General features: G+C 40.8%; 1 protein-coding gene across 3 annotated transcripts; it reads left to right on the plus strand.

Annotated features, from left to right (window-relative positions):
- Window positions 1-3,915: 3,915 nt before the first annotated feature.
- NXPE3 (neurexophilin and PC-esterase domain family member 3) lies at window positions 3,916-25,066 on the plus strand. 3 transcript variants are annotated; one of them, XM_058852659.1, is made up of 7 exons: window positions 3,916-3,998; window positions 5,090-5,139; window positions 7,041-7,253; window positions 14,276-15,036; window positions 16,635-16,708; window positions 19,663-19,869; window positions 20,761-25,066. In XM_058852659.1, exons 3-7 carry the CDS (start codon window positions 7,161-7,163, stop codon window positions 21,309-21,311), a joined length of 1,686 nt encoding a protein of 561 aa, XP_058708642.1. In that variant the 5' UTR covers window positions 3,916-3,998; window positions 5,090-5,139; window positions 7,041-7,160; the 3' UTR covers window positions 21,312-25,066. The 3 variants fall into 3 exon arrangements, with proteins under 3 accessions (XP_058708642.1, XP_058708633.1, XP_058708649.1); XM_058852650.1 differs by lacking the exon at window positions 3,916-3,998 and adding an exon at window positions 4,759-4,792; XM_058852666.1 differs by lacking the exons at window positions 3,916-3,998; window positions 5,090-5,139 and adding an exon at window positions 6,403-6,762.
- The last annotated feature ends 1,408 nt before the right edge of the window (window positions 25,067-26,474 follow it).

The raw sequence follows: 26,474 nt of genomic DNA on the forward strand, positions 1-26,474 counted from the left end.
AAATAGGCATAGCTAAAGTAACTTCAGGCCTGAAAAGAGCAGTTCCTTTTTTTTTTTAGAGTCAAGACCTTAAAGCTGTACTAGTAAGTTTAAATGCTGTGTGTTGTAGGGATAGTAACCATAGCACCTCAGGAACTCAGGCTGAAGGGCCCTCTTGTCTCTGGCTTTTATTCATATTTGTAATAAGATCACACATTAAAATCTTTGGCTAGATTTGGAAAAAAGGCATGGCTAGTGGATGGGCCCATTTTGTTCAAATGGAAACAGTTAATTTTATGGGCTGAAATCCTTACCTATGCTAGGACATATTGTGTGCCCCAGCCCACTTGTTTGCGTGGTGGTGTGAGAAGCAGGAAAGCCCTTGGCTCTATAAGTACTGCTCAGTAGTAGCTAAAACAGCCCTATGTTATCACACTGTTCCCAGCACAAATCAAAGACCTACCATAGTCACTGTGAAGAAAATTACCTCTATTCCATCCAAAACCAGTACAGCTGCTCTTTCTGATATGTGCAAGAAGATATCACCAAGGGAAGGAATATCAGAAAATTGTGCGCAGGATGCCCAAATCAAACGAGTCACAGCCTCTGACTTCTAAGATGCTTAAAATTGTGAAAATTGAGAAGGCCATGATCATAAAGGATGCTCTGGAAAATGGAAAATCTGACATATTGTATTTAGTGTTCATGTGTTGGACTGAAAGCAATAATAAAAAAAAAAAACATTAGAAAAGCCTAAACAATTCTCAAACGGTGTACTGCTGTGAGGAGCAGCAGTCAGAGCTGTTTGCTTGGCATTGTGCTAAACTGCATTCAAGCAGCAGCCTTTGGGAAATTTCCTATCCATTGTTGCACCAGCTGAAGCTACCCAGTCGTTTTGAGCATTTGCAGCATGTTTTCTGGTGTGGGAAGTGTGTGGAAGATGTGCTGAGCAGGCTTATGCCTTAAAGTCTGTGTGACCTGGGGAGAAACAGGAGACACTGGGAAACTACAACAGAATTCACTTTTCTTCTTTACATCAGTAGTTCCTACAGCCCCATCAACCTGAAGTTTAGGGAAAATGCATGTGATATTGGAGTGTTTTCAAGATTGGCTCTCTAGCTGTCTTGTACTGTTGAGCTCTCCAGGATAGAGTTCAGGCACTTGTCCTTGCTTGCTCATTCTCAAGCTCAGTAGTTTTACAGCAGATTGGCTTTCCTGTTGGTCTTATTTTTTGGCTTTACTCACAGATTCTGAAATTTTTAAGCACATGAACTAGGCATTATTTTACTAGTAAGACATGTAAGCTACCTTTCTCTCACCTGCTTTCTCATATTCCTAGCTGCCCGAAGCTTCCCCTCCTTTGGTGTAGCAGTGTCAAACTGGCAGGATCTGCTCTGGGCAGCCTGTGGCTGAGATGGCTGTGGCCATGTCCATTGTCTGGTGCAGAAATAGAATGGGAGACCAGGAAGAGTTTCTCTTAGTCCCAAAGGGGAGCAAAGCCACCTGGAAGAAATGGAAAGCTGCGTTCCCTTCTGCCTGTCCCTGGAGTGGGAATGCGGCACAGCTGCTTGAGGCAGGTTCATGGAAAGGCTGATGGCACCTATAGGAAAGCTGCTGTGTAACCTTTTGGAAAAGGACTTGAGGAAGCAGCAAGAGGATTCTTCTAGCAAAAGCATTATCCCTTTACAACCATTAGATGATGTGAAAACCATCTGGATGGCACCAGGTCAGCAAAAGACTTTTCCCAACAGTTAAATAGGCCTTAATTGTTGATATGGCTGAAACCAGGGGCTATGCTGAACTTGTGTAGAAGATGAGAGTGGAACTTGCTGTTCTAATGACTTCAGAAGAGCAAGACCCAGATGATTGTGGAAGGGAAAAAAATATTAGAGAAGTGATACAAGGGTAATGTAGCAAAAGGAGACAGATTAAAGGTGTCTTTAGAAAGGGAACAGTGTGGGTTGTGCTCTTTGCAGACTGTCCAATGCATTGTTTGTTAAAACTCACCATACTTCAGCACAAAAGCATTTATGGTGAGTTTCCCTTTGCCTCAGGGAGCAAACTGAAGCATTACTCAACACTTGCCTATAATCAAGAATGGGTTCAGTAGTCCTATATATATTATCAAATATACTGTGTTTAATTGATTATTCTTTGCAGGTAAGGGAGAGAAGGACAGTGGGGCCAAGGGCCCAGCATAACTTCATCTTACTGCATATAATTCTGGAAAAAGAAATAAGGAAAGACTGATTCTTTTTCATTATCCAGCTTTCTGTACTCATCTCAAAATAATTGCCAAGTGCTTCTGGTGTGATAAACAAGGAGAGATGTAAGGTGAGCGACAGCTGCTGAAGTTGTACTTCTTTTAGGACTAATGACACTTAGATGTTGCATGGTGACAAGGTGGAACAGACCTCACTAATGCTGTTGATACTCAACCCAAACAGCCTTTTACATGGTGCTTTCTGTAGACCATGGGGGCAAACACTGAGTAATTGGTTTCTGGCCTCTGTGCAAAAGGGTTTACCATGTTAGAGATTAGAAAGGCATATTTGATTAATTACTGGACCTTCATCAAGACTAACTATAATGATAACTGAAGAATTTATGGAGAGCAGTGTGGGGATCCCTTCCCATCTCTGAGGGGAGGTGAAATGTAAAATGTGGCTGAAGATAGCATAGCAGTACCTATTTCCTTAGAAGTGACAGGTTTACTTACTGTTGTCACCTTCCCAACCTTCACCCTCAACATCACTCCAGATATATTAAGAGATGGGATAATGCTTGGCATTTGGCACACAAGTTTTGCCTTAGGTTGCACCTTGAGCTGCAAAGTCTGTAGGGGAATTTGATGCACTGCATGTCTTATGAAGGAAGAATGAAAAGAGTCTGCTATAGAACTAATAGACTGTGTATTGAAAGAGGAAAAAAATCAGTACCAATTAACTTTCAAAGTACTATCTTTTTAATGTGTTATGCTTGTACAGCCAGATGGTTTTCAATTATTGACCTACAGTGTATAATAGAAATAAGAGCTGGTGCCTGTTGAGATTTTGCTTTCTATCTCTACCAAGTGTAACCACTCTTGTAAGATGCAGGAAGGAGAAAAATAGAGTTAAGATCACTTCATCAGCTATGGCTGATGGGGGTGGGGGCAAAAGTAGGCAATTTCTAATGGCTAAAATAATGTGTTCACAAGAATATTTCAGCAGCTCTGTCTTGCTTCTAGCAAACCCCATATTCCTTAGTAAAAATAAGCTCAAGGCCCTCAGCTGTACTCATACAAAGAATTGCTGGCAGGTGTGTGTTTTGGCATTCCCAAACGTATGCGGTGTTTACAAAACTAATTGCAGATGCCCTGCAGATTGGAAGTGCCGCCTGGCTTTGGTGCAGGGTGCACAGCTCAACACTGTGTGCATGTCCTCATCGAGCATCTTGAAGTCCAGCCTTCAATGCAGCTGCGTTTGCCCAGTTCTGCTGTGCTGGGCCGTGCCTTTATCCCCCGCTCAGCCTTTGCAGCTGCTCTGGGGTCAGGCTCTCACAACCTTCTCTCTGTCCAAGACACCGCTTCAGCTGCTCCCTGCTCCGTTCGCCTTCAGGCTGAGCAGCCTTTGAGCTGCGCTGGTTCGTGTCAGAGCCTTCGCTCTTGCCGGGGGCTGCGGCTGCGGACCGTGGAGATGCCACCCGGGCCATAGTGCCCGGCTCCGCGCCACCCTTTCACATCCTGCTTTCTTAGGCTTCACCTGCAGTGGATCAAAAATCACAGGGACGGTGGCATTGTTTTTGTCAGGTTTTGTGTCTGTTTTCCTTTTCACTGCCCCTTCTCGGCAGCGAGGCTGCGGCAGCGGCCGCGGGGCCAGAGCCGGTATCGGGGCGGGGCAGGAGGAGGCGCGGCGGCCGCCGCCGCTGTGTGGGGGGCGGGCAGGAAGGAGGGGCGGAGGGAGCCGGGCATTTACAGCCAGCGCCTCCGGGCCGGGGGCGAGGCCGCCGCCTGGCCCGGGGGAGAGCCGGGGGCTGCGGTGAGGGGGCGCGGGCGGTGCGGCCTGCGCGGCGTGTGCAGGGGGAAAGCCTGGCGGGGCAGCCGGGGGGGCGGCGGGCCCGGGGCCGCTGAGGGAGGCCCGGGGCGGGAGGCGCGTTCGGGGTCCCGGGGTTGGCGGGTGCCCTGCTCGGATCGCTCGTACCCGCGGCCGGATCCGCCCGCCCGCAGGGCCGCGCTGCCCGCGCCGCTCGGCGTTCAGCGAGGCGGCGGCTGAAGGTGCTTCCTGCCGCTCCAGCGGCTGCCTTGTGCCGCTCCCCGGGGATGGCCACTCCGCGGCACCCTAAAAAGTACCTTTGAAGCAATAAAACAGAGCCGTGCGGTTCGCATTGCCGGCAGCGGTGCTTCCTGCTCGCTGCCTCCGTCCCTGTTTCGTGGGTGCGTGTCCGGTCCCGTGCTCCCCGGCCGGGAGCGCTGCCCCCAGACTGTCAGCGGGCCGGGGGCTGCCAGCTCCCCGAGCCCTGGGGACCAGGGTGGAATCTGCGCAAAACAGATGCAAATCTGATTTTTCCGTGCTGGCAGCCACGCGAGCATCAAGCCTGGAGCCCCTGTGCCTCGGTGACACGGTTTGGGCATCGCCAGAAGGAGCGGCTCCTCTGTGCCTTTGCGATTTGCATGACAAAATTTGGAGAGGTTGCCCTCATACCTGCTTTTGTAACGCTGCTGGCTTAGAGAGCTGTGGGGATAGAGATCTGACGGCAATTGACAACTTGTAAAAAACGCAAAGCAACAATCCTGTATTGGAACATGAGGCATGATTTAATGACGTATTCATAAGTATGTCATTAAATCGCTTTTTGCTTTTAACATTGGGTAAAATTTGGCTTGTGAGCTGGGAGAGGTAATATTTAGAAGAAAATTCAAAGGCACGGCATTGAAGTTTAAATGAATAAAATACTTTAACAAAATTCTTGGGTCATTGTAGAAACTAAAGTGATTTTACAGGTAAAAAAGTTGTAACCGCCATTTTATTTTGTGCCACTGTAAGCAAACCACCAATGTATTAATTTTATTTAAAAATATTTGTGGGTGTTTCTATAGATATACTTATTTTTTTTGTGTATTGTTTCCAAGGTTGTCTGGCCTTTCGTGTGGATGGCTTCAGAGAACATTTCAGGAGTAGGGTAAGAACCTAAGGCTTTTGGGTGTACTTTTGGGCTTCCCTTTTACAAAAAATGAACAGGATCAATTTTTCATCAATTGTGATAGAACTGGCAGTATATTAAACCTTTAGCATATAAAAAGCTCTAAGCCTGTACATTTAAATGTTTTAGGACTTTTGATACCTACATAACATGGAAAACTTTGAATAAAAATGCATGGAAAAGCATTTGTGGTCTTTTTAGGCATCTGAAATTACAGTCTATTAATTTTCAGTGTCTTGTGCTTTTTGGTCATGTGGTAAGAATTCTCAGCAACAGAATTGAAAATTCTGGTTTTGTCTAATGTATTTCTCTTCCTCAAATGTACATATGCATCCTTAAATTAGCATTTTCATGTATTTAGGTATATTTATTATCAATTTATGACCTAAGCTGTTGTTTTATGTAAAATTCATATTAGTGCAGAGCAGCTCCAACAAAGCTGCATTTTGGTGGCATTTTGGTACTTTCACTTTAATGGATGTCTTGCTCTTTCAATGCTAGTTCATTGGTCAGAAATACAATCTCTGTAATTCTCAGCAAAGCATTTGAAGTTATAATCCCTATAATCCTTTTAAAGCAATTTGATGTGTGGTCTATTTCAGGGCTGTCCTGGTTATATCAATAATGTATTTCAGTTTTCTAGCCTGTGTTCATTTGATAAATAATTTTTTAATTTTTATGTTTAATGTATCATTATCTTTCATTTAAATTTACATAGCATTTTTCATATGGTCTTAAAACTATAGTTACTATATATTTTTATTATCTTAATTGTATAAATCCTCAGTTATACTATTTATAGAAAGTTATACAAAGTTTATATAATCATTTGATTATGTTGTTGCACTTGGTGCATGGTTGTATGACTAATGCTTCTCTGAGAATATTGGGTTTGGAGAGATTGGTGTCTTTTGACTGTCTCTTCTTGCCATCTGTTTTCTGTTTCCAAGTTTAGAGCCTCTGCAAGAACAGTACCCTTTTTGCTTGCAAAAAGACTGCATCAAAATTGTCCTTCTCAGAAAGAAAGGAAGGTTTAAGAGTCATTCTGAGCAAGCATTGAGAACTTTATCAGTGGCTGTTAAGCCTGTGATTTTATAGCAGATCAGCCATCAAGCAACCTTAAAGGAACAACATTGTATGAAAGTTAAAGTTTATGAAAGACAGTGCTATTATTAGATTTAAAGAACAAGAAATACCAAATTCCAACACACTGTATTCCTTCCAGAAGTTGATTTTTTTTTATTTTTAGAGCTGCATATGAGTACCTGAGATAAAAGGAACGATAAAAAAGCAAAACAGGGAAGATGTAATGTAATGTTATGGGTGATGCATGAAGTTAAATTTCAGCGCTTTCAATTCTCTTAAGTATCTCCTCTTTAATGCTACAGTTGATTTGTTTTTTCCCCTCTTCCCAAGCAGAAAACTGGATGAAGTAAGTTTTACCTTGCTTATCTAAATTTGTTTCAGACTTCAGACATTAGTGTTTAATAACAATTTATTGGAATGTGTAAACAGGTAAATGAAAGTTGTCTAAAACCACAAGTTTCTGCTTCGGTCTGGTAATGTCTGGATGGTGGTGGTGTGGCCTAACAGATAAATAAGGTGGTTGTTATTTGTTTTGGTCTTTTTGATTGCCAGAACAAAATCTTGCACTCTTCTTTTGTCTTTTTTTTTTGTATCACCTACAGGTGAGACCAGCTTTATGGTAACAGTTTGCTTTGGCACATCCAAGAGATTTATGTAACATGATAAATAATGCTGTTCAGATTAGTTCCACAAAATAATCTGTGCTGACAGTTCTAGTGTACTAGTTACTGCCCCACCTTTTAGTTGTAGTAGCATTTTTGGACTTAATACAGTTTTTGTAAATGCACTTGCAGGAATGAAGTGGAAGTCAACTGAATTCTCTCGTGCTCTGCTGAGACGAAATGACATTCGTGTTTGTGGTGAATGGAAGTCATGGCAATGTCTAACATGGGAGGGAAAGACACGAATGGACCATGTGGCGTGACTCGTTCAGACTGCAGCTCTTCTGCCTGCTTATGGCAGTGCTGGCTGTTGTGGTCCTGGTCCATAATTTTTTTCAGTTAGAGGTAAGTGGAGCCCGTTTCTTCTCCAGGATGGCTTGAGCAACATTGACTTTTGAGTGTAAGGTTAGAATTGTCTGACTGACAGCATTTAGCTATGAATTGGAATCACAGAAAATTCATAGTTGAAGGCATGTCTGGAGGTATTCCAACACCCTCCTCAAAAGGCTTGCATTAGAGTTAGCTTGGATTGCAACAGGGTATTTTGACTTTAGGCAGTATTCAATGACACTCGTATTTCACAACCTACCTAGGCAGCCTATTGCAATGCTGCGTCCCTCATAGAAGGAAGAATGTTTGCCTTATGTGCAACAGGAGGTTGCCTCTTATCGTATTAGAGTGTACTTTAACTCCAGTTCCTCTGTGGCTCTCCTGTAGGAAGTGAAAACTGCAGTTAGATCCCCTTTTGGTCTTCTCCAGATTTAAGAAAGGATCCTTTGGTTCCTTTAGTGTCATTTCAGTTCCCTAATCGTCTCAGGGGCTCTTGTCTGGTTTTGCCAGCTTTATTCTGCCGTGGGTTGTCCAGAAACCAGACACAGTGTTCTAGGTATGACTTCACCATTGTCAAGTTGAGGAGGACTATAACTTTGCTCAATCAGCTGGTTCGGATCTTGTTAATTCCTTGCCACAATGCTGTGCTGCTGACACACGGTGACTTTGCTGTCCCCTGGAATCCCTAGGTCTTTTTCTGCAGAGCTGTTATTAGCTTGTTCAGCTCCAGCCTGTAATGATGCAATTTTATTTGCCTTTACCTTTTTCCCTTCACTGTATCTGTCTTGCATCTTCCTTATCACTTCAGTGCAGAGGTGCTTTCAAACTGCTTAGTCAGTAGCCCCAGATTAAAGTCAAGGCAGATGAGGATCTGTCTGAGGGAGCCCTGACGGCTAACCCTGCCCATTGGCTGCCTGCCTGGCCAGGCATTCCAGTGCTGCATTAGGTGGATGAGCATTGTAATGCTTAGCCTAACACCTCGTCAAATTATAGCTGTCCTTTGTGCACATCAGCCAGTCAGTAATTGCTTTATGCTTTTAAATTCTCTGTATGCTACTTGCAGAATCTTCCTTCTTCCTGCCTAGTGGTGCCCAAATGAAATGTTCTGAAAGAGGGGCTGTAAAGCCCCCTGACCCCACGCAGAATATAGCTGAATCAGAGGAGGATCTCGTAAGGGTAAGGAAGATGTTTGAGAAGTCTAAAATCACGAGCATGTCAGGATCAATAACTGAAGAATGAGCATTTGCTACATGTTCCAGTACTAGTGGACGCATTAAATAAAAACTGCAGATGCTGATTTTAAAGGAAGCAGGGATATTTCTTATGGATTGCAGCAAAGCTGCAGAAACCCTTGTAGTAGGTCTTTATAGTTACTAAATGCATATATTCAAAAAATCTGGATGAATGCATAGAAGAAAAATCTATTAGGGGATACTAGATCTAAAAGATGTTTACCCTAGTGTTGAAGAAATCTAAACCATAAAGTGTTAGAAAGTGTGTTCAGTCTACAGGAGGAAATAGCACAACATGTTTTCTTTTCCCACATACTTGCTGTTGGAAACTATTGGCAATCAAAATACTGTGTTTGATGGACTTTTGGTTCAAGTTAGTGTGATCCATTTTGTTCATAAGAGGTAGCTTTTGTTTTCTCTTTCTGTGGTTCAATTTTGCTGTTGCCTGAGGAATGTTGATATTTAGGGTCTTAAAGTGTTTTCTTTCTATTTTAAAATTTCATTTCTTGGAGAAAATGGCTCTGGCAGTGCTTTGAGAGTGAAATGGAAAGTGCAGGTTGGGTATTTGCTCTGTGCTTTTCTTGCCACTGTGCATGATAAGTGTCTGTGGCATTGTTGCCCTTTACATGTCTGCTATTCTAAATTCAGTTAAGTATTGTGTTGCTGGTAAATCTTTACACTATAACATGCAACTCTAACCCCTTCTGTTTTCATGACTTTTCTGAATGGACCTGCTCCTGTATTTGTCTTGGCTCAGTTTTCCAGGCACTCTAACATAGGCATTTATGCTGATTCTTTTCAGTCAGTGATCAAAGCCAGAAAAATCTTACAAAACTTTCACAGAATATCTGTAACCAAATCTGTTCAGGCTGTGGAAGGAGAGCTTATTGTTGGTTACTCTTGAGAACGTGTTTGTAAATCCATCAGACATACTTATTATCCCCAAATCATCCAACATAGCTGGCTAAAGCTCAAGATCTAAGGCAATTCTTTTTTGCTTTAGGATTTTATAGTTTTTCATGTTGGAATGTTTCTGCTTAATTTCTTAAACTACTAATGACACTCTCCCAGTAATCATACCCAAGTCAGAATTTTACTTTCCTTATCTTGTGTTTAAAAAACCCAAAAAACCAACCAAGCTGTCCACAAAATGTTTGGTAGCCAGCTTATTATTTACTTTGCTTTTTATTATGGAATAGCTATTCTCTTGAGGTCACACAGGTGATCATATAGTACCAGAATAATATTTTATTATATTTTTTTTCTGGGAATATAGCCAGACTCTTAAAATGTACAGTAATTTTTGTGAAGTATCAGGATGTTACCCCATCATCAAGCTCTCACGATGCAGGAGGGTTGGTGTAGTTGTACTAGTGGCCTTTAGAGTGACAGAACCACTTTGGGATTGGTTGTGAGAACTATTTTATTCAAAAGCACCTTGAAGTGAGAGTGTATGGGGAGAAGGGAAGGTTCTTGCCAGGACAGCTTATGAAATAAGGCAGCTGAACAAAAGAACTGCGTAACAAAGTTTTAAATTTTTGCTGCTAAATTGCAGGTGCCTACAAAAGATAACTTTTTCTGATTCCAATTATTTCTGGAACATTTGACTGTCAGGTGATGGCTTTTGAGGATTGGTGTTGTCACTTAGAGTAGTTTAGCAGCCATTCAGTGCTGTGAGGTGGTAATGATAGAGAACTGATTTCATATCTGTCATAGGTAACAAAGTACCTGGAGTGTAAAATTACTGAAAATAAGATGATTGATCTTTCAGGAATTGGTATTTGTTCAGATTCAGATGTTGTCTCCTGGAACTTTTATTTTTCCACTTGTGCCTGTTGCCTGGGGATCTCCTGTGTTGCTTCCTGCTCTAGTGACAGTGGTTTACGCAGGTTTGCAGCAGCTGTTTGGGATGCACCAGGCCAAGGCAGGAGTTAACAGCTGGTGGAAGATACTGGGCTTTGAGATGGAGTTCCACCTTTTCAGCAGCAATGGAAATACTCAACATTTTCATCAGCCACCTACATTGTGGTGTTTAACAGAGGACAGGTGTTCATTGCAGATTTTCCCAACACTCTGTGACCCTTCTAGAATATCTTTGAGAGCATTATTGCCCGAGTTAATCTATATGTTGTATCTAATTTTTGCTTAGTTGGCGGTGAGAACGCCAAAAGATGAGGAGATGAGCTGAAACTTCCATTAGTTCTCATAAAAATATAGCTTCCTTTTTTCCTTTTTATGACATCTCTAATGCAGGAACTGCTAGTAAATTTATTAGTGCTTAACTGACATGTAATCTCTTCTGTCCTGCCTGTGTTGCTTGGCAGATAGCCATTAAATTACTTTGTGGTCACATTTGGGTTCTGGTTAGCTTCAAAATGCAGTAAATGAAAAAAAATAATGATAGAAAAAAGCTCTACAAAACAAAAACAAACAAACAAACTCCTCTCACACAAATACAAAACCCTCAAACCCGACAAACAAACAAACAAAGCCCATTGGGAATTGCTCTTAAATTACGTGACACCTTGAATGGAGTATACATGGAAATAGGCAAAGCAGGTGTTATCCAACATGGAGCTGTAATGAACACTAAAAGAATCTGTGTCATAAAGGAAGAGCACTCTTGAGAAATCCTCTTTATCTGTTTTTCAGAAAAGAATTTTATTTAGTTTTGGTTACTAATTGCAGTACAAAGCCCTCTGTTCTGCACAGTCTCGGTATGACAATGTAGAGGAGCCAGAGAGATTTGGAAATGCCAAGAGGGAGTAGGAAATGGAATGGAGACAAACTAAGCTAGTTATTTTCCTCAGGGCAGGCCTTGTGTATCTGTGGAGGCAGGAGAACTTAAGTACTTGTTTGGAGCTGAGCCTGGGAAACACTTAAGGAAGAGGGTTTGGAAAGCTTTTCTATTCCGGTCAAGGACCTTTGGTGTATTAATTGACTCTGAAGCTTTTTCTGCCTTTACTGGCAAAGAGAATCTGCAATATTTTCTCCTGTGAGTGGCGTACATTGTATAGCTTATTTTCACACACAAGCTTATAATTCTGCAGCAATACATGGTCCTGGTTAGGCTTGAAAGAGGGCTGTAAAGATGAACAAGGATGCTGGAGAAAAATTGGTCTTTCAGGATGTTGGAGAAGCTCTGCTCTTACCTTCATGGATCTTCCTTCTCAGGCCCTTTCAAGATAGACTGAGGAAATATTTGTGGTATGATCTATTCTGCTTAGTAGAACATAACCTGGAGATGCTGAAGTGACAGTACTTGTCCTTGTTCTCAGCTGCATACAAGTGAAGAGCTTTGGCCTTATGCTCTGCTAAAAATCTATGTAGGTGGACTGATTTGGAGACATCAAACCATGTTCTGTTTTCTGAATGAGTTTGTTGGCTTGGTGTTCTTTGCACCCTTTCCCACTGAAAGATATAGGTATGCCTCTGGGAAGACTTCAGAAAGGCTAGCTAGGCCAGAAATGGCATCTTCTACATCTCTGACAGAAAGACTGGGTCTAAAACCCTCAGGAAATTTATAGAAGACTAAAAATAAGGATATGTCAGTTTTTAAGCTGTCTTAGATAACCATCTCTTCTTAATTTGAATGGATTTGTTTTTCCCATGTCCCCCAGCCCAAAGTACCAACCACTGAAGAACCAACTGAAAATCAGAAACTTTCTCTTGGGAACCTACATTGGAAACAACAAGTAATCACACCCCCATATTCTCCCTTTCCATTCCTCTTTAGGAAAACAACTAAATATGTTTGCTCAGACATTGTTACCAGCTTATTAGATGCATCAAAATGTATAGCAAACTTTAAAAAATATTTCCATGCAGTATATATTTCCATGCATATATATATATGCATGAGCAAGTGAAGGGAGGAAGTTATAAAGGTATCCAAAAATAGAAACTTGGCTCAATTCAAGAATTGCATGTAGGTAAGATTTAAAGTAGAACTGTGCCTCAGATTTACTCTCAGCTTTGGCTGAAATTTACTGGAGTAATAAGAGTAATGTGCAGCTTACATCTGCAGCTTGGCTTGCTGTGATGGAAAACAAAAATAATTAAGAATTATCTCAGATGGCCTTCAGGGAAAATCTATGATATCCTGGGTGGGAATATAAAACAGAAGCAAAAGCTTCTATTGTGATGTTAACATCTGGTGTATAGATGGGTATGTGTCAAATTATGTTTTAGAGCTACAGTGTAGCAATTTACAGTTTCAGGTTTTATAGTTAACTTGGATATCAAATGAAGGAGATTTTGTGTATCCATCCTACATCGTCATATGCTCATCATCCTACTCTAAAGCTGATCAAAACCAACTTATGTCACAGGCTTCAAACACCTATGTGTTTCTACTGCTTGTTAGGTTTACCTTTCTTCTAAAAAAGTATGTTGAATCTCAGTGTGGTTCAAATGATTTTAAGACACTTCTGATATTTCCGTGGCCTAACAAAGGTTTATAACAATGAATAAGGCTTTAATATGAGTGCTGTGACTTTTATTACATTACTGAGTTAGTTATGGAGGAAGTAAATGGAGAACACTGGGGTATTAGTAATATCGTACCAATATTTAAATATATTTTTAAGATTTCAAATAATGTAGTTTGAATTTTTTAGCGATATTTCAAATCTAAACTAGCATATCATCTGATGCCATGTGAATGGTACACTGTATAATTTTAATCTTTGCTTGAAAAACTATTTTCCTTCTTTGTCAAATAGAACTATGGAAAAGTTCTACTATATATGTACCTGGTAATTAATTGCTCATTAACTGCTGATTTTGTGTGTATTTGAAGGGTGTTTTTTGCATTTCTGATTAGAAGTCTCATGGGTACCTCTGGAGTCTCAGACTGCTATTTTAAAAATTTTCCTAATGCTACCATGCAAAATTATGTGATGTCATAAAGAAGATAGTATCTGCAGTCATTTGCATGAAAATACAGTTTTTGCACAAAATGCATTTTTTTCAAGTTTCAGCAGAATCCCTCTCTCTTAGTCTAATTTTGTACTTAACTATTTTAATTTTTAAACTTGTGTGGATTAGGGGATGTTTTGCTTGCTGTTTCATTTAGTGCTAGAAGCAGCTGTATATAGATTTTAAAATCTTATAAATAAAGCAGGTTTTTTTGCCTGTTTAGTCCTACCTTGTCCTGCACTATTCTACTTGCCACCTGGCTCATGAATTCATTGTCCCAGGAGGGTCTGGGCTTTTGTTCTTTTATTTCTTCCACTGTGCACATTACAGGGAAATATGCATTTCAGATAATTAGCCAAGAAGTGATGTGAGTGTGACCAGATAAATGACTGCAGCTGCTACATGCAGCAGACTTCTCTGGAAGGCATGTGCAGGAGTGCGTCAGCTTAACCTGCAGTGTAACATCTCAAAGAAACCCTATTTCCTTGCATTACATGGGGCAGCTATTTGACCTCGTGGTGCTCCCAGACTAAAATGTTACTGCAGAAGAAAAGAAAAAATGAGTTATAACTTAATCATCCAACCTTTTGTCATTTTTTCCACATTGCTTGTTTTTAGAGAGTATACTGCTAGCTGAAACACTGCCATACATTGGATGTGATCTCTTTAAGTGCTTGTTTGCCAAAGCAGGTTGCCCACCTGTTTCCTTAGAAATCACATGGTCAAAGTAATAGTTTTGGGTCTTCTAGTGAAGTTGCTTCATTTGGTCAGCTTCAAAGCTCTGTAAAGCAAAGCCCAGTTCTTGGGACCATTTCCTGACAAAGCATCCATTATTCACAGCGTTTCATTTCATAGCACAGCTTCAGGTAATCTTTTTCTCCCCAGCACCTGGATGATGACACAGTTTCAGGATCGAATTGGATAACAGAAAACAATGTCCAGCATTCTCTTTCACAGACAGCCAAAACTACCAGGAAGCCTTACTGTGGGTACACGCAGCAGACCCTGTCCAAAAGGGAACAAGCGGAGCAGGAATCATTGCTTGCTGCAATACAGTGGCCAAAGCCCCCTGATGGCAAAATCGCCTTTGAACAAAGCACTGATCCCACACACAGTGACTTTGTGATTGTGAAACCCAGCAGGTTCTTCAAGGTGGGGGATCAGTTAGAGGTACTCGTTCGTATGAAGGATTTCCAAGGAAAACCCAAGCAGTATGGTGGAGACTATTTACAGGCACGAATTCACTCTCCTGGGCTGAAAGCTGGAGCAGCAGGAAGGATTGTAGATTGCCACAATGGCCTTTACAAGGTCTTCTTTACCTTGCTTTGGCCAGGAGAGGTCAAAGTTTCTGTGTCACTTGTCCACCCGAGTGAAGCAATCCAAGTCCTCATGCGCTTACGAGAGGAAAGGCCGGACAGAGTCTATTTCAAAAGCTCATTCAAGTCTGGGAGGTATTCAGAAACTACAGAGTGCAACGTTTGCTTGCCTGGAGGTCTCCCAGTCTGTAACTTCACAGATCTCTACACGGGTGAGCCATGGTTCTGTTACAAGCCTCGAAAACTGTCCTGTGCCAGCCGAATCAGCCATGCCAAAGGTGGATATCTGAAAGGTCTTCTGACACGAGAGGAAAGCCTCTTTTTCCAAAGGTTTGTGTGTTGTTAAATTTATATATCCAGTCAAATTGTTTTGTTTGGGGTTTTTTTTTAATACAAACTTTAGCCTATTGTTTAAATATGACACATTGCCTTAGAGGGGGAGTGTATCTGCAGGATCAAGTGTTTGGTATGAGTTGTTGAACTCCATTCAGCTGTGCAAAAATCTTAGCAATCTTAAAGAAACTTGGCATATAGTTTTCTTTCTGTGCTTCTCTTTCTGTGCTACTGAATTTCACAAGAGTGTGCTGTCTAAATCTGGTGGTGGTTTGGGGAACTGTTTTCTTATTTTCTATTTCCATACCTACACTTGCAGTATCAGTAACAATGCTTTGAGAAGTGTTTTTAGCAAAATTTAAACTCCCTAAAAAGGGTCTGGGTATTATGCTTATTTTTACAGAAATTACAAATTGTTTTTGTCCTCATAAAAAATTATCTTAAATGTGTTCCTTGTTGCTCAGTATGACTTTCCAATCTTAGAAACGCTTTCATAAAGAAAACACCTGGTAGAACAAATTGCTGAGCAATACCCATGCAAGTGGAAATGATCTGTGCATGTTATTTCAAGTATCAAACTAAATTAGTTTCACAGTCATATTTTATTTCTGCATTCAGCATTAAAAAAAAACCAAACCCAAACCATCTCTTAGTGCCTGAGTACGTGTGACAGAACTGCTTCTGTATCAAATTACACAGCTGAATTTAGATAAAGTTAGTTACTGTTTAGTGTCAGAGTTGTAGTTATAGACTACTGCCTTGCTCTCCAACAAAAATGTTGTAGGAAACATCCTTTTGGCACTATGTTCACTTGAGGCTTAAACTGGGAAAGATTTTAGAGTAGCAGCTCCAAATTTAGGAAAGTATGTGTGCATGTTCGTAACCAAGACCAGAAATAAAAAGTAAGCATCAGTGGAATTTTTTTTTTTGGCTCCACCATATGAAGTTTGTACATGGGTCTTTTGACTTCATGTCTCTGCCAGTCCACCTGTAAAATATAGCTTTTATTTATTGGTGATGTTTTCATATGGGAATGGGAAAGGTGTTTGTTTTGTTTTGTTTTCATTGTTTATTTGTTTGTTTGTTTAATTCAGCTCTGAGATCCTTGACTGAAGTCGCTTATAGAAATTCCAAATAATTTATTTCTCAAATGAAAAAAAAAATAGACAAGGATTCTCTTCAAAATGGTAGTAAAAGACAGAACAAGAGCTTAGTATTAGTCAGCTGGGAGCTGCTGCTGCAGCCCTGTACCCTTGCAGTGGTTTGTCTGCAAGGTTCTGCAAGCTGGGAACATCTTTGGGACAAATCCCCAAAAGCTTTCTGCAGACCTCCGACAGCTTGATTGCTTTATTGAGATTTGTGTCAGTAAGATTTGTGTCAGTGCCATGAAACTTTGAATTTGGATTCAGAATAGTGATGGTGGTTTCAAAGTAAATGCAGAATGAATTCAGCTATAGGAAGTAGGATAAACTTAGAGTAAAAATTTGTGGTATTATGTGGTTATTTGAAGTAGAGTAAGAAAAAATGAGATTAATATTACTTTCAAGTTTCACAGTAACTTTTACAAATATTGATGTGTTCATTTTTTGTTCAAGTGACGTGAATATCAAAAGGCCAATACCCTCCAGTGGACCTGATTCAGTCATTGTAAAGCCCAAGGCATTTACAGGTAAAGTGAACTGCATAAGATTCTTGTTTGTAATTCATAATTAAATTTATAAAAAGAACAGCAGGTATAAAATAATAATTTGTTTGTTTTTTTAGCGTGGTGCAAAAATCAGTATCAGATTTCTGTTGAAACGATGAAGGCTTTTATGTGTTATCTGTACTACAAGTTCAGAAATAATGAAACTTTTTTCCTAAAATTACGTACATAAATGGGATTTTTAGCCAAGAAAAGGAAATCAGAAGAAGAGTAGTTTGTTCTCTTGCCAAAAATGTCTTTCATTTCCCCTAGCATTTACTCACACTGTAAAATGTCTTAGAGTAACTGTTTACCAAACTCTAAATCTAACGAAAACAGCTGTGTGATGTTTCTTAATTTCTTTTTTATCAAGGGTTTTGATAACTTGCATTCAAGTATTACTGTAATTTGTGTTACCACAGGATGTCAGAACCTACAGTTCTGGACCAGAACCTAATTGTTCTGTGCCCTTTCTAAGAACAGAACAAAGATGGTCTGTACTAGAATAAACTCAGAGGTTTTATCTCATTCATATCCAAATGTAAGCTTTTTATGCTTCTAAAAAGTCTGTATGAAATATGATACACAGAGAATTATTTCTTAAATTAAAACTTTCCTTTTTTTTTTTCCATAAGGTTATAGAGACTTTTAAGGTAGAGTTACTGACCTGAGCAATAAAGTCTGAACAGAAGACAACTTACAGCATTTCTTGCTTTTAGTTTTACTGTTCACTATAAAATACAGTTCTACTACTAGGCTTGCAGCATTTTACCCTTTACCTCTTTTCTTTGTCCAGATCCTTTAGCGGATGTGTTTTTGTTGCTTTTTTTATCTTATATATTTCCTGACAGAAACTGCTACAAATTCAAAATTTGATTGTCACTCTTCTTCCAGGAGCTATGAATGATCAAAACCTGCCTACAATGTTGTGAGGATTAATGCTGGGTTGAAAAGTGTTGGTAGGAGTAGCACATTTCCTCAGGGAAATTCCTTCCAAGAACAACAGTCTCTGAATAAATAAACTGAACTTATTGGTATAATGCTCGTGAATGTATGGATTTGTTAGGATTGATGGTACACACAAACTCATTGTTCTGCTGTTGTTCTTTCTGTATGTGTTCTTCTGTATGGTGGTAACTGCAGATCAAGATTTTTAAAACCTTTTTTTTTTCTGAAATACAAGTTTTTCTTTCTATTCTTGGTTTTTAACTTCAGGTTGGAGCTTTTATTCTCTTTTATAAAATTGCAAAGTAAGGGCCAATTCTGGGCCAAAACTAGTATGATACAATACCCAGACTTGAAATGCTGATTTACTGGGGGGCACCAAAAAGTTGTTCTAGTACCACTGTTGCATCTAAAAGGTAAAAAATGGAATTGCTTTTACATCAAAACTTAGAATCAAATAAACTCAAGCTGTGAATTTACATTATGAATTAGCCTTTAACGGCATAACCATGTGAAGGCTTTTTTTCCTTTCTCCTGTTTATAAATATTGGATGAATCCACATTATTATCCTCCTTGTTCCTGCTGTCAGATTAAAGAATCAGAATCTGGAGGTAGAATTTTCTGATGGCTTTGTTCTGTGGTAATTGTGATTATATTGTTTGCGTTATACAAATGTAATTGTAGTTTGCTTTTTACAGTGTCCCTGTGAGGTCTAAGGAGGTTAACATTCTCTAACCTCTAAGGTTAACATCTACTAATATAACATGCAGAGGATATTGAATAGAAAAAGAGCAATTAAAAATGCTTATTAGGAAAGAAGGTTATGGTTGGCTCTATCTGTGTTATAATGAAACATCTATCAGAGGGTGCTTTTGGGCCCTGGAATTCCAGTGCTTGTACTTTTACATAATTTGAATGGTCCCTGGCATGATTTTGGCCACGGCAAGGTGTGCTTTTATCAAACAGCTGTAAGTTATGACAGGGCATGGGCTGTTCTTAGCAGTCTCCACACCAAGGTGAGTAGAAGTGTTTAAACAGCTGGAAGTGTCTGCTCCATGCAGCTGGTGTTTGTGCCAGGGAAGGTCTCCATGCTTGTTCAGCTGAGGTATCTGAATACACAAATGGCAAAGGAAGAACTTGGAACACTCTCACAGAACTTTGATGTGCCAATATCACCCTGGTTACTAAGAGAAATACGACAATATTTGGCTAATATAACCATGAGATTGAGGTTTGTCTTCCTATAATCTCCTGTAATCCTGATAACTTTGCTTGGCAAGGTATTGCTCAACTTCTGCAAGTTAAAAAGGTATCCTGTGGAACACAGCTTCCCTGGTGTGTGGTTGCTCCTCGGGGGGCTGCCTGTCCCAGGCAGTAAATGGAGAGGGGGCTACATAGCAGAGACAATATACAAAATCCTTGGAATTAGAGACTCTCATAATTATCATGTTCAAATGGCACATAAACCATTTTTATTTATTCTGGTATTTTCTGAGTTTGGAAGCATTATGGTTCAGACTTCACTCTTCTAGAGTGCCGAGGTATGTGTTATTCCATAGGAGGAGTTTTCTGGGGGTTGGTTTTGGTCTGTTTGGGGAGTTTGGTGGGTTTGTTTTGGGTTTTTTGGGCGTTTCTCTGAGTGTTACCAGGTTGTCCCCGCGGGGTCGCTGTCCCCGGCGAGCAGCGCTGCCGTGCGCGGGCCGGGCGCTGGAGGGCAGCGGTGCGCCGTGCCGGGATGGGGAAGGTGCTCCGCCGGTCTCCCTGCCTCCGCTCCTCTCTGCCGGGACACACACCCGCCACTCAGCACTTCTAGAGCAGGGAGAAAGGTGTCAGATACGTTTTTACATTAGCGGCAGAGATACCGTTTAATTTAAACCGAGCTGAACAATAATCGGCCACCCAGCTCTTGTCAGCGGTCACTGACTAGGTGTCTGTGAAGATTATGGAGGCTGCTTTGGTTGCATGTTAATTTCAAAGGATTTTTCTCTTCCAGATTTAAGCAGTATGGACAGAGCTGAAGATCCCACTGCTTCCCCTTCTGGCTATTATTATGAAGACCAGTGGAGGTCCAGAACACATTGGATCCATAATTTCAATAAATCAGATGATATAACTGAGTGCTTACAAGGAAAAGTAATCCACTTGTTTGGAGACTCTACAATAAGGCAGTGGTTTGAATATTTGACAGCATTTGTTCCAGGTAATTTTTTTGTTATATAGCTTTGTCCTTAAGGACCTTTACAAGGCCTTATTTCTCACATCTCAGACACAGAGCTGGTTTTACTAAGTGACAGTGACAAAACAAAGGAAGAGGAAAGACAAAAACTCATTAGAAGTCCTGGCAGACAGCCAAATGTTTGAGCAGACACTGAAAACGTGTAGGCCTTGTAAATGTGGCCATCAGGTATCTGCAAAGTCCTTGGAACAGGACTGCTGCTGTGGTTGTGAGTTAAGGTGGCCACCCCAGGAGGCTTGGCCACGTGGGTTGCCTTTGTAAGGCCTTGCAGCATCCCAGTCACTGGAGAGATTTTGGAATGAAGTAGCAAATTGCCTCCATTGCTGTTTATATGTTTTGGGGCCCTTTTCCTTATTCAAGTTACTTAAACAGAAGGATTTCAGTAGACAATTAAATATTCCTGCCTCCCTCATCCCTTTCAACCAATTGAAGTGAAAAAGCACTTCAGTTGTGTTGGAATACAGTCTTTGAGCTGTCTTAATTCCTGCAACTTAAAGTAATCTTTCAATTTAATGGAGTCCTAAAATTGCTAGAAGGGTTCTTTTTAACGCTGGATTCAGAGAGTAACAATGACTATTTGGAAAATTTCTTTTTTATAAGAGAAAAGGAAATAGTTTGGGAAACTTGGAAAAGGCATTGACAGCTTTATGAAATCCAAATGTGCTGTCCTGCAGATTTCAACCCCCATAAACTCCACTCTGAAAAATGATGCTTGCTTCTGTTTAATTTTAGAGTTCTTTGAAATATGTTTAGATTTCCTTATCTACTCCTGCTTTGCCCTGTGGTCCACGCATCTTGTTGACAGTTTGAAGTTCTTGCACCATCTTTCACTAACACTTGCTCCTGGGCTTTCAGATCTAGTGGAATTCAACCTGGGGAGCCCGAAGAATGTGGGCCCTTTCATGTCTGTGGACCTGAAGCACAACATCCTGCTGAAGTTCCGCTGCCACGGGCCGCCCATCCGCTTCTCGACGGTGTTCAGCAGCGAGCTGCGCTACATCGCCAACGAGCTCAACAGCATCGTGGGGGGCAGGAACACCGTCATAGCCATAACCATATGGTCCCACTTCAGCACCTTCCCCGTGGAAGTGTACATCCGGCGGCTCAGGAACATCCGCAGAGCCGTTGTTCAGCTGCTGGACCGCAGCCCCAAGACTTCAATCGTCATCAGAACCGCTAATGTTCAGGAGCTTGGGCCAGAAGTGAGCCTCTTCAACAGTGACTGGTATTCCTTTCAGCTTGATTCTGTCATGAGGAGAATGTTCTCAGGAATTGCTGTGCACTTTGTGGATGCTTGGGAGATGTCTGTGGCTCATTACTTGCCACATAATCTGCACCCTAATGAAATAATTGTCAAGAATCAAATAGATGCATTTTTATCTTATGTGTGCCCTCTGCAAACTTAGCACAGATGGGTATCCCTATGTCGTCTTTAGCTATAGCCAAAGTACACTTGCTCTTTTGAGCTGTGGAATGGGGCTGGATGATATGGAGGAGCTCTGGGTACTGTACTTGCATGCAGGATAAGTTGGGTGGCCTTAAGTCTGGGTAGCTGTGAAGGGTGGTAAAGAGGAGTTGACTCTTCAGGCCATGTCTTCCTGTGAGGTTGATTCCTTCAAGTTTATCATTCATACCTGAGATTATTAGAGAGCACCTTAAATGAAATTGGCAGGATTCAATAAGAAACTTATTTGGGTTACGAGCTTTACTAGTTGTCTGCACTGTACGCCTAATTTAATCCACGTGACACTGATTCTGTTGCCAGGGTCGTGTTTCTCAGAACAGTGTGTGAAACCTGCGAAGGATTTTGGGAATGGTCTTTCAGCATTGCAGAGCTTAAGGGATGTCTCCTCCGATTGTGTGTCAGAGAAGCAGAGTGTCCTTGTTTGTGTCCTTGTTTCAAAGTCCTAATTAGAAACATGAAGGGAGTGTACTGAAGTCACAAATAAGGAAGTACAATCACAATATCTGTAGAATTAAGTCATGAAGAATTTGATGAAATTTAATCAAACACACGAATTCGGCACTTTTGTTGTTTACAGATGGCTGCTAAATAGTGCAAATAGCCAGTATTTTAGTTTGGTTTCCTGTACTACTGAATTTCTTTTGAGCTTTGATACACTGTCTACTTCTTGATTTGTTGTGAGGATATGCGTGTTTTATGACCTCAGTGAAAACACTGTCTCAGGCAGTTTCTGCAAGTTCGAGTTGCGGGCTGGCCTACTTGAAGCTTAAAGCATTTGCCAGTGAAAGTGTTTCATTTGCCAGTGTCAGTGTTTCCATTCCATTGGAGTTACAGCTCTTCCCTTATGGCCCTGCGAAGCCGGGCTGCCCAGAGTGTCTCTGGTACATCCTTCATACGCCGTGTCTGGATGGGGAGCCCCAGTGACCCCAGGGCCCTTGGTGTGCTTTGGCAGTGGTGGTCAAGGCCATGCAATGGCTCCTCTTCAGGGTCTGGCAGTTCTGTCATTTCTTCATGAACTTCACTGCTGCCAGTACAAAAGGTGGAATACCCTACCCCAAAAGCCAAGCGCGCCCAGGGTTGCTTTTATTTATCTGCTTGGCACAGACCCAGGTTTGCTGGGCTGACAGCTGGTGGCTCTCCAGCCTCCTGGCCTGGCATTTCCTGCTGCTTATTTGATTGAGCCTGTCTACAGTTTTAACTAGAAGCACTTTGGAAACAGTTTTTTATTAAACTCAACTCCCAAATTAAACAGCAGAGAAGTGTTCCATGCTTAGTTTTGGTCCCACTCAGGCCGGTTTCTTCACTGGCTTGTATCAAAACCAAATTGAATCTTTGTGAGCAAACTGAGAAGATTAATAAGGCAAATTGGCAGGTTGCAAAGAGTGAAATAATCAAAATGTCTTTATGTTAGAAAAGTTTTACCCTTTTTAAGGTTTGCTGCTCTCCTAAGGAGGTTTGTGCTCTTATTGCCAGGGCCCTAAGAGAGCCAGCGCTACCAGCGTCAGCAACAGTGCTTCTTATTGTGTTCATTTTAAGGGGCAACTGAGAAGTGGTTAAAAAACAAATATAAATGATTTTAGCATGTAAAAGGCATCAATACTATCCATCTATAAAGTTAACAATTTTAAAATGTTTAAGCATGTCTGGAGGAATTGTGTACACTGAAATAGCACCTATTCTTAGCTTTTCAAATCAACAATTAAGAGATCCAATTTGCTGGTTCCTACTGACAGCTGCCTCACACAGCATCTGCCCATACATTAGCATTAGGTAACTATTTCTTACTTTAATATGGTAATGGTAATTTATCCACTGCTAAAAAGAGGCCACACCAATTCAGGTCTGGGAAAGTAAACTACCACAATGGAAAATTACCTTTCATCTTTTCCAGGTGTGATTTTTAAAATAGGGAAAGACTTTCATCCTGAATAACAACTCTATCCTAATAATGCTCATGGAAATAGGACTTTAGACTTACTTTGAAGGAAACTACTTAACTTGTGGACTGACCATTAGGTTTAACTCATAAAGCCATATTGTGTGTGAAAATGTTGTGGCTGCATGTGTCTTCTCTGGGTGTTGTAGTACTTGCTACTGCTCCTAAACAGCAGCTTTATATCACTGTTAGCTACCAAGCACAGAGAGAGAAGACAATATTCTTTTGGATGCTTTGACAGTTGAGGGAAAGAGAACAGGGCTGTTATTAACAAAGGTGTCTAATTGCCTTCTGGTAGACCCTCATCCTTTAGATTAATTAGATTAATTTTTTAGTAACAGATGAACTAACTTATCAGTAATGAACTTCAGGGAGATTGCCAGTTGGTTTAGAATGAGGATGAAGATTTTATTTCTTTGGGCTCTAAAATAGACAGGGAAGAGAAATGAAGAAACTGAGGATTTACTCGTGTTTGGGGACACTGTGCTTTTAGATGTTATTCAGGTGATCTATGAATGATTTTTCATTTCTATTCTCATCTTGTTACCATCACACCAGTTGTGTATGTATGGGATATGCAAACACAGAAGCAATAAAATATTTTTAAATCAGTTTCTTTAAACTTTTAAGTGGATTTTAATAGGGACTTAGGTTAAGATGTTGGTTATTTTTGAAGTTACTTGATGTGAAACGGGACTGGAAAGGAATTTTTCAGCTTCTGTTAAGTATCTTCCTTGACACATAAAAAAACTAATTCACAAGGTTTTTCAAAACCCTGTTGGCCTTTTCTTTCATTTTTCTTCCTTTGAAAGGAAGAAATTGTGTTATTTTTGATATTTTCATTGTTGTGCTGATCATTTTGATTATTAATCTTTCAATAGATACTTTTTAAATTTCTTAATTTTAAATCCAGCTGTCTCAAATTCCAGTGAAAGAAACTATTTTTGTGTTTGTTAGAAGATTTCAGAGTAATTTATTTATAAAACGAGTAAACTCCATTTTATATTTATTAGTGTTGCATCGTATTATTTTGAGAGTCTTGTCTCATGTATATCTTCTTAGGCTGATTTCTTTCTACTCGAAATTTAGTAAAAATGTGAGTTGAATTGTTGATGAGGAGGGAGGACAAAAAGCAGAAGTTTCCCTTTTTTCAAGTTTTCAATTGCTTCTAATTTCATCTGCAATGCAGCACTACTTCATGAGATTTAAATCACCATTTTACATTGTTCTACTTGTTAGGGGTAAGCAATTAAAAATGGAAACTTTGCTTACCACAAGTGTCTGTGCAACTTTTAAGGTACTACAGGTGACAATTTCATGTGTACATGACGAAAACAAAGGTTTGAAATTGTCTTCTAGAGGGGTGGGGGATATTGGGGTTTTGCATTGGTTTTGTTGCAGAAGTGTGAGTTAAAAATGAATTCTTCCATTCATGACAGTTTAAGTAACAGCAAAAAACTTCAATCACAAACATGTTTTTCATTTATAAAGCACTTACTAAAGTCCAGATCATTTAATACATGTTTGGACTGTTTGGAAGGCTCTTACTCTCTGTTGGGAGCAGTGAAAACTCTGTATGTTGGAGAAAGAACTTGTTTTTTTCTAATATATGTATGTTATTGTAATGCTTACAATATGCAGAAGGCTCTATTGTCTTATTTCCTGATGTGATCAGAAAAACAATTTAAATAGCCAAAAAAACTCAGAGAATGAAAAGTTCCTAATAAAGAGGGCAAGTTTACTTGAACCATTTAATCTGATTTAGTCTCAGTTTATCTTCTTTGCTGTAACCCTGCGTCCTTTATATTTTTATAGCTGCATAGTGATTCCCTTAGTTTTACCTATTATATTTTGTGCTGTGTGTTGGGTAGGAGTTTCACACTATGGTTTATAGATTAAATTCATTCTAAGTGAATTTTTTTTTTTAGGTGATTTGTATTTGGAGAGGAGTGATTTGTGCTGGACATGAGACCTAGCACTAAACTATACTGATGCTTCCCTCCATTGGTGTATCAGGCCTGGCGCATAATAAAAGCTTGTACATAATCTAGGCTTCTTCTTTGAGGGGTTTTGCAGCCCAACTGACCCCCAGGAAATCCTTAAACCACTTCATTTAAAAAAAAGGGTGAAGAGCAGATGCAGCATGGTCATTGCTTCTCTATTATGAACGGTTTTTACTTAAATAATGGAAAAAAAATTGGGGATAGATGTGTCCTGTGAGTCAGCCGCGTGTTGAAGGGCTGTAGGGCACCCTGCGCTGGCAGGCTGTGTCCACTGCCCCGTGAGCCCAGGGGCTGTGTTCGCAGGGTCATGGGGACAGGGAGGGAGGGAGTGGCTGCCTGGCAGGGACTGGGGAGTCTCTGGGATGTCCTAAGAGTAGAGGATTTGGGAGATGTCCACTGGCTTGCCCTGGAGTTAGCTTGCAGCCAGGGCTTGCAGCTGGGAAAGTAGTGAGCAGGGTGTGATGCCCTTTGTGCTGATTCCTGACGTATATAGCCAAAAATAGCCCGTTTGACTAGGCTAAAAATCCCTGAATGACCAAATCCTCCCAGCTAGGAGAGAGTGCTGAGGCAGCATTGCCAAGTATTTGTTCTGTTTTTCTGTTCCTCTCTCATTCCGTGGTGCTTGCTGAAGGGGGCAGGGTAGGGGCAAGGGCCAGGGCTGTGATCTGGGTACTGCTCATACATTCCTCCTGAGCACAGAGCTGGGGCCATGGCCCAGCCTGCTCTCGCCAGTCCCGATGGCCTGAGGGGACAGGGTAAAGGCAAAGTAACTTCTTCCCAGTGTTTGGCTCTGGAAACTGCATTGAAGCATGCTGCCATCATGTCCAACCTACTCAGCCTTCACTCAGCCAAAAACGAACAAGAGCGGCTGCAAAGTATGAGCTGCTTTTGAGTGTGGTGTTAGGTCAGGCCCCAGGCCTCCTCAGAGGGGAAGTGGGAGTGGGGAGTAGGATAGAGAGGGGAAGCAAAAGAGTAGGACGCAGTTAAGGAAAAACAACATGCAAAGGTCTTCCTGTGTGACACCAAGGGGGAGAAGAAAGTTGGAAATTTGGTCATGTGGAGATTTCCAAAGGCAGTACCAATTGTGTGGGACAGACTCACTCCTCCGAGATAGCACACTGAATGCACATAGATGTATTGGTCCACATGTTTTTAAAAAAAGGAA

The sequence above is a fragment of the Poecile atricapillus genome, chromosome 1, assembly GCF_030490865.1.
Source record: "Poecile atricapillus isolate bPoeAtr1 chromosome 1, bPoeAtr1.hap1, whole genome shotgun sequence".
Lineage (NCBI taxonomy): Eukaryota > Metazoa > Chordata > Aves > Passeriformes > Paridae > Poecile > Poecile atricapillus.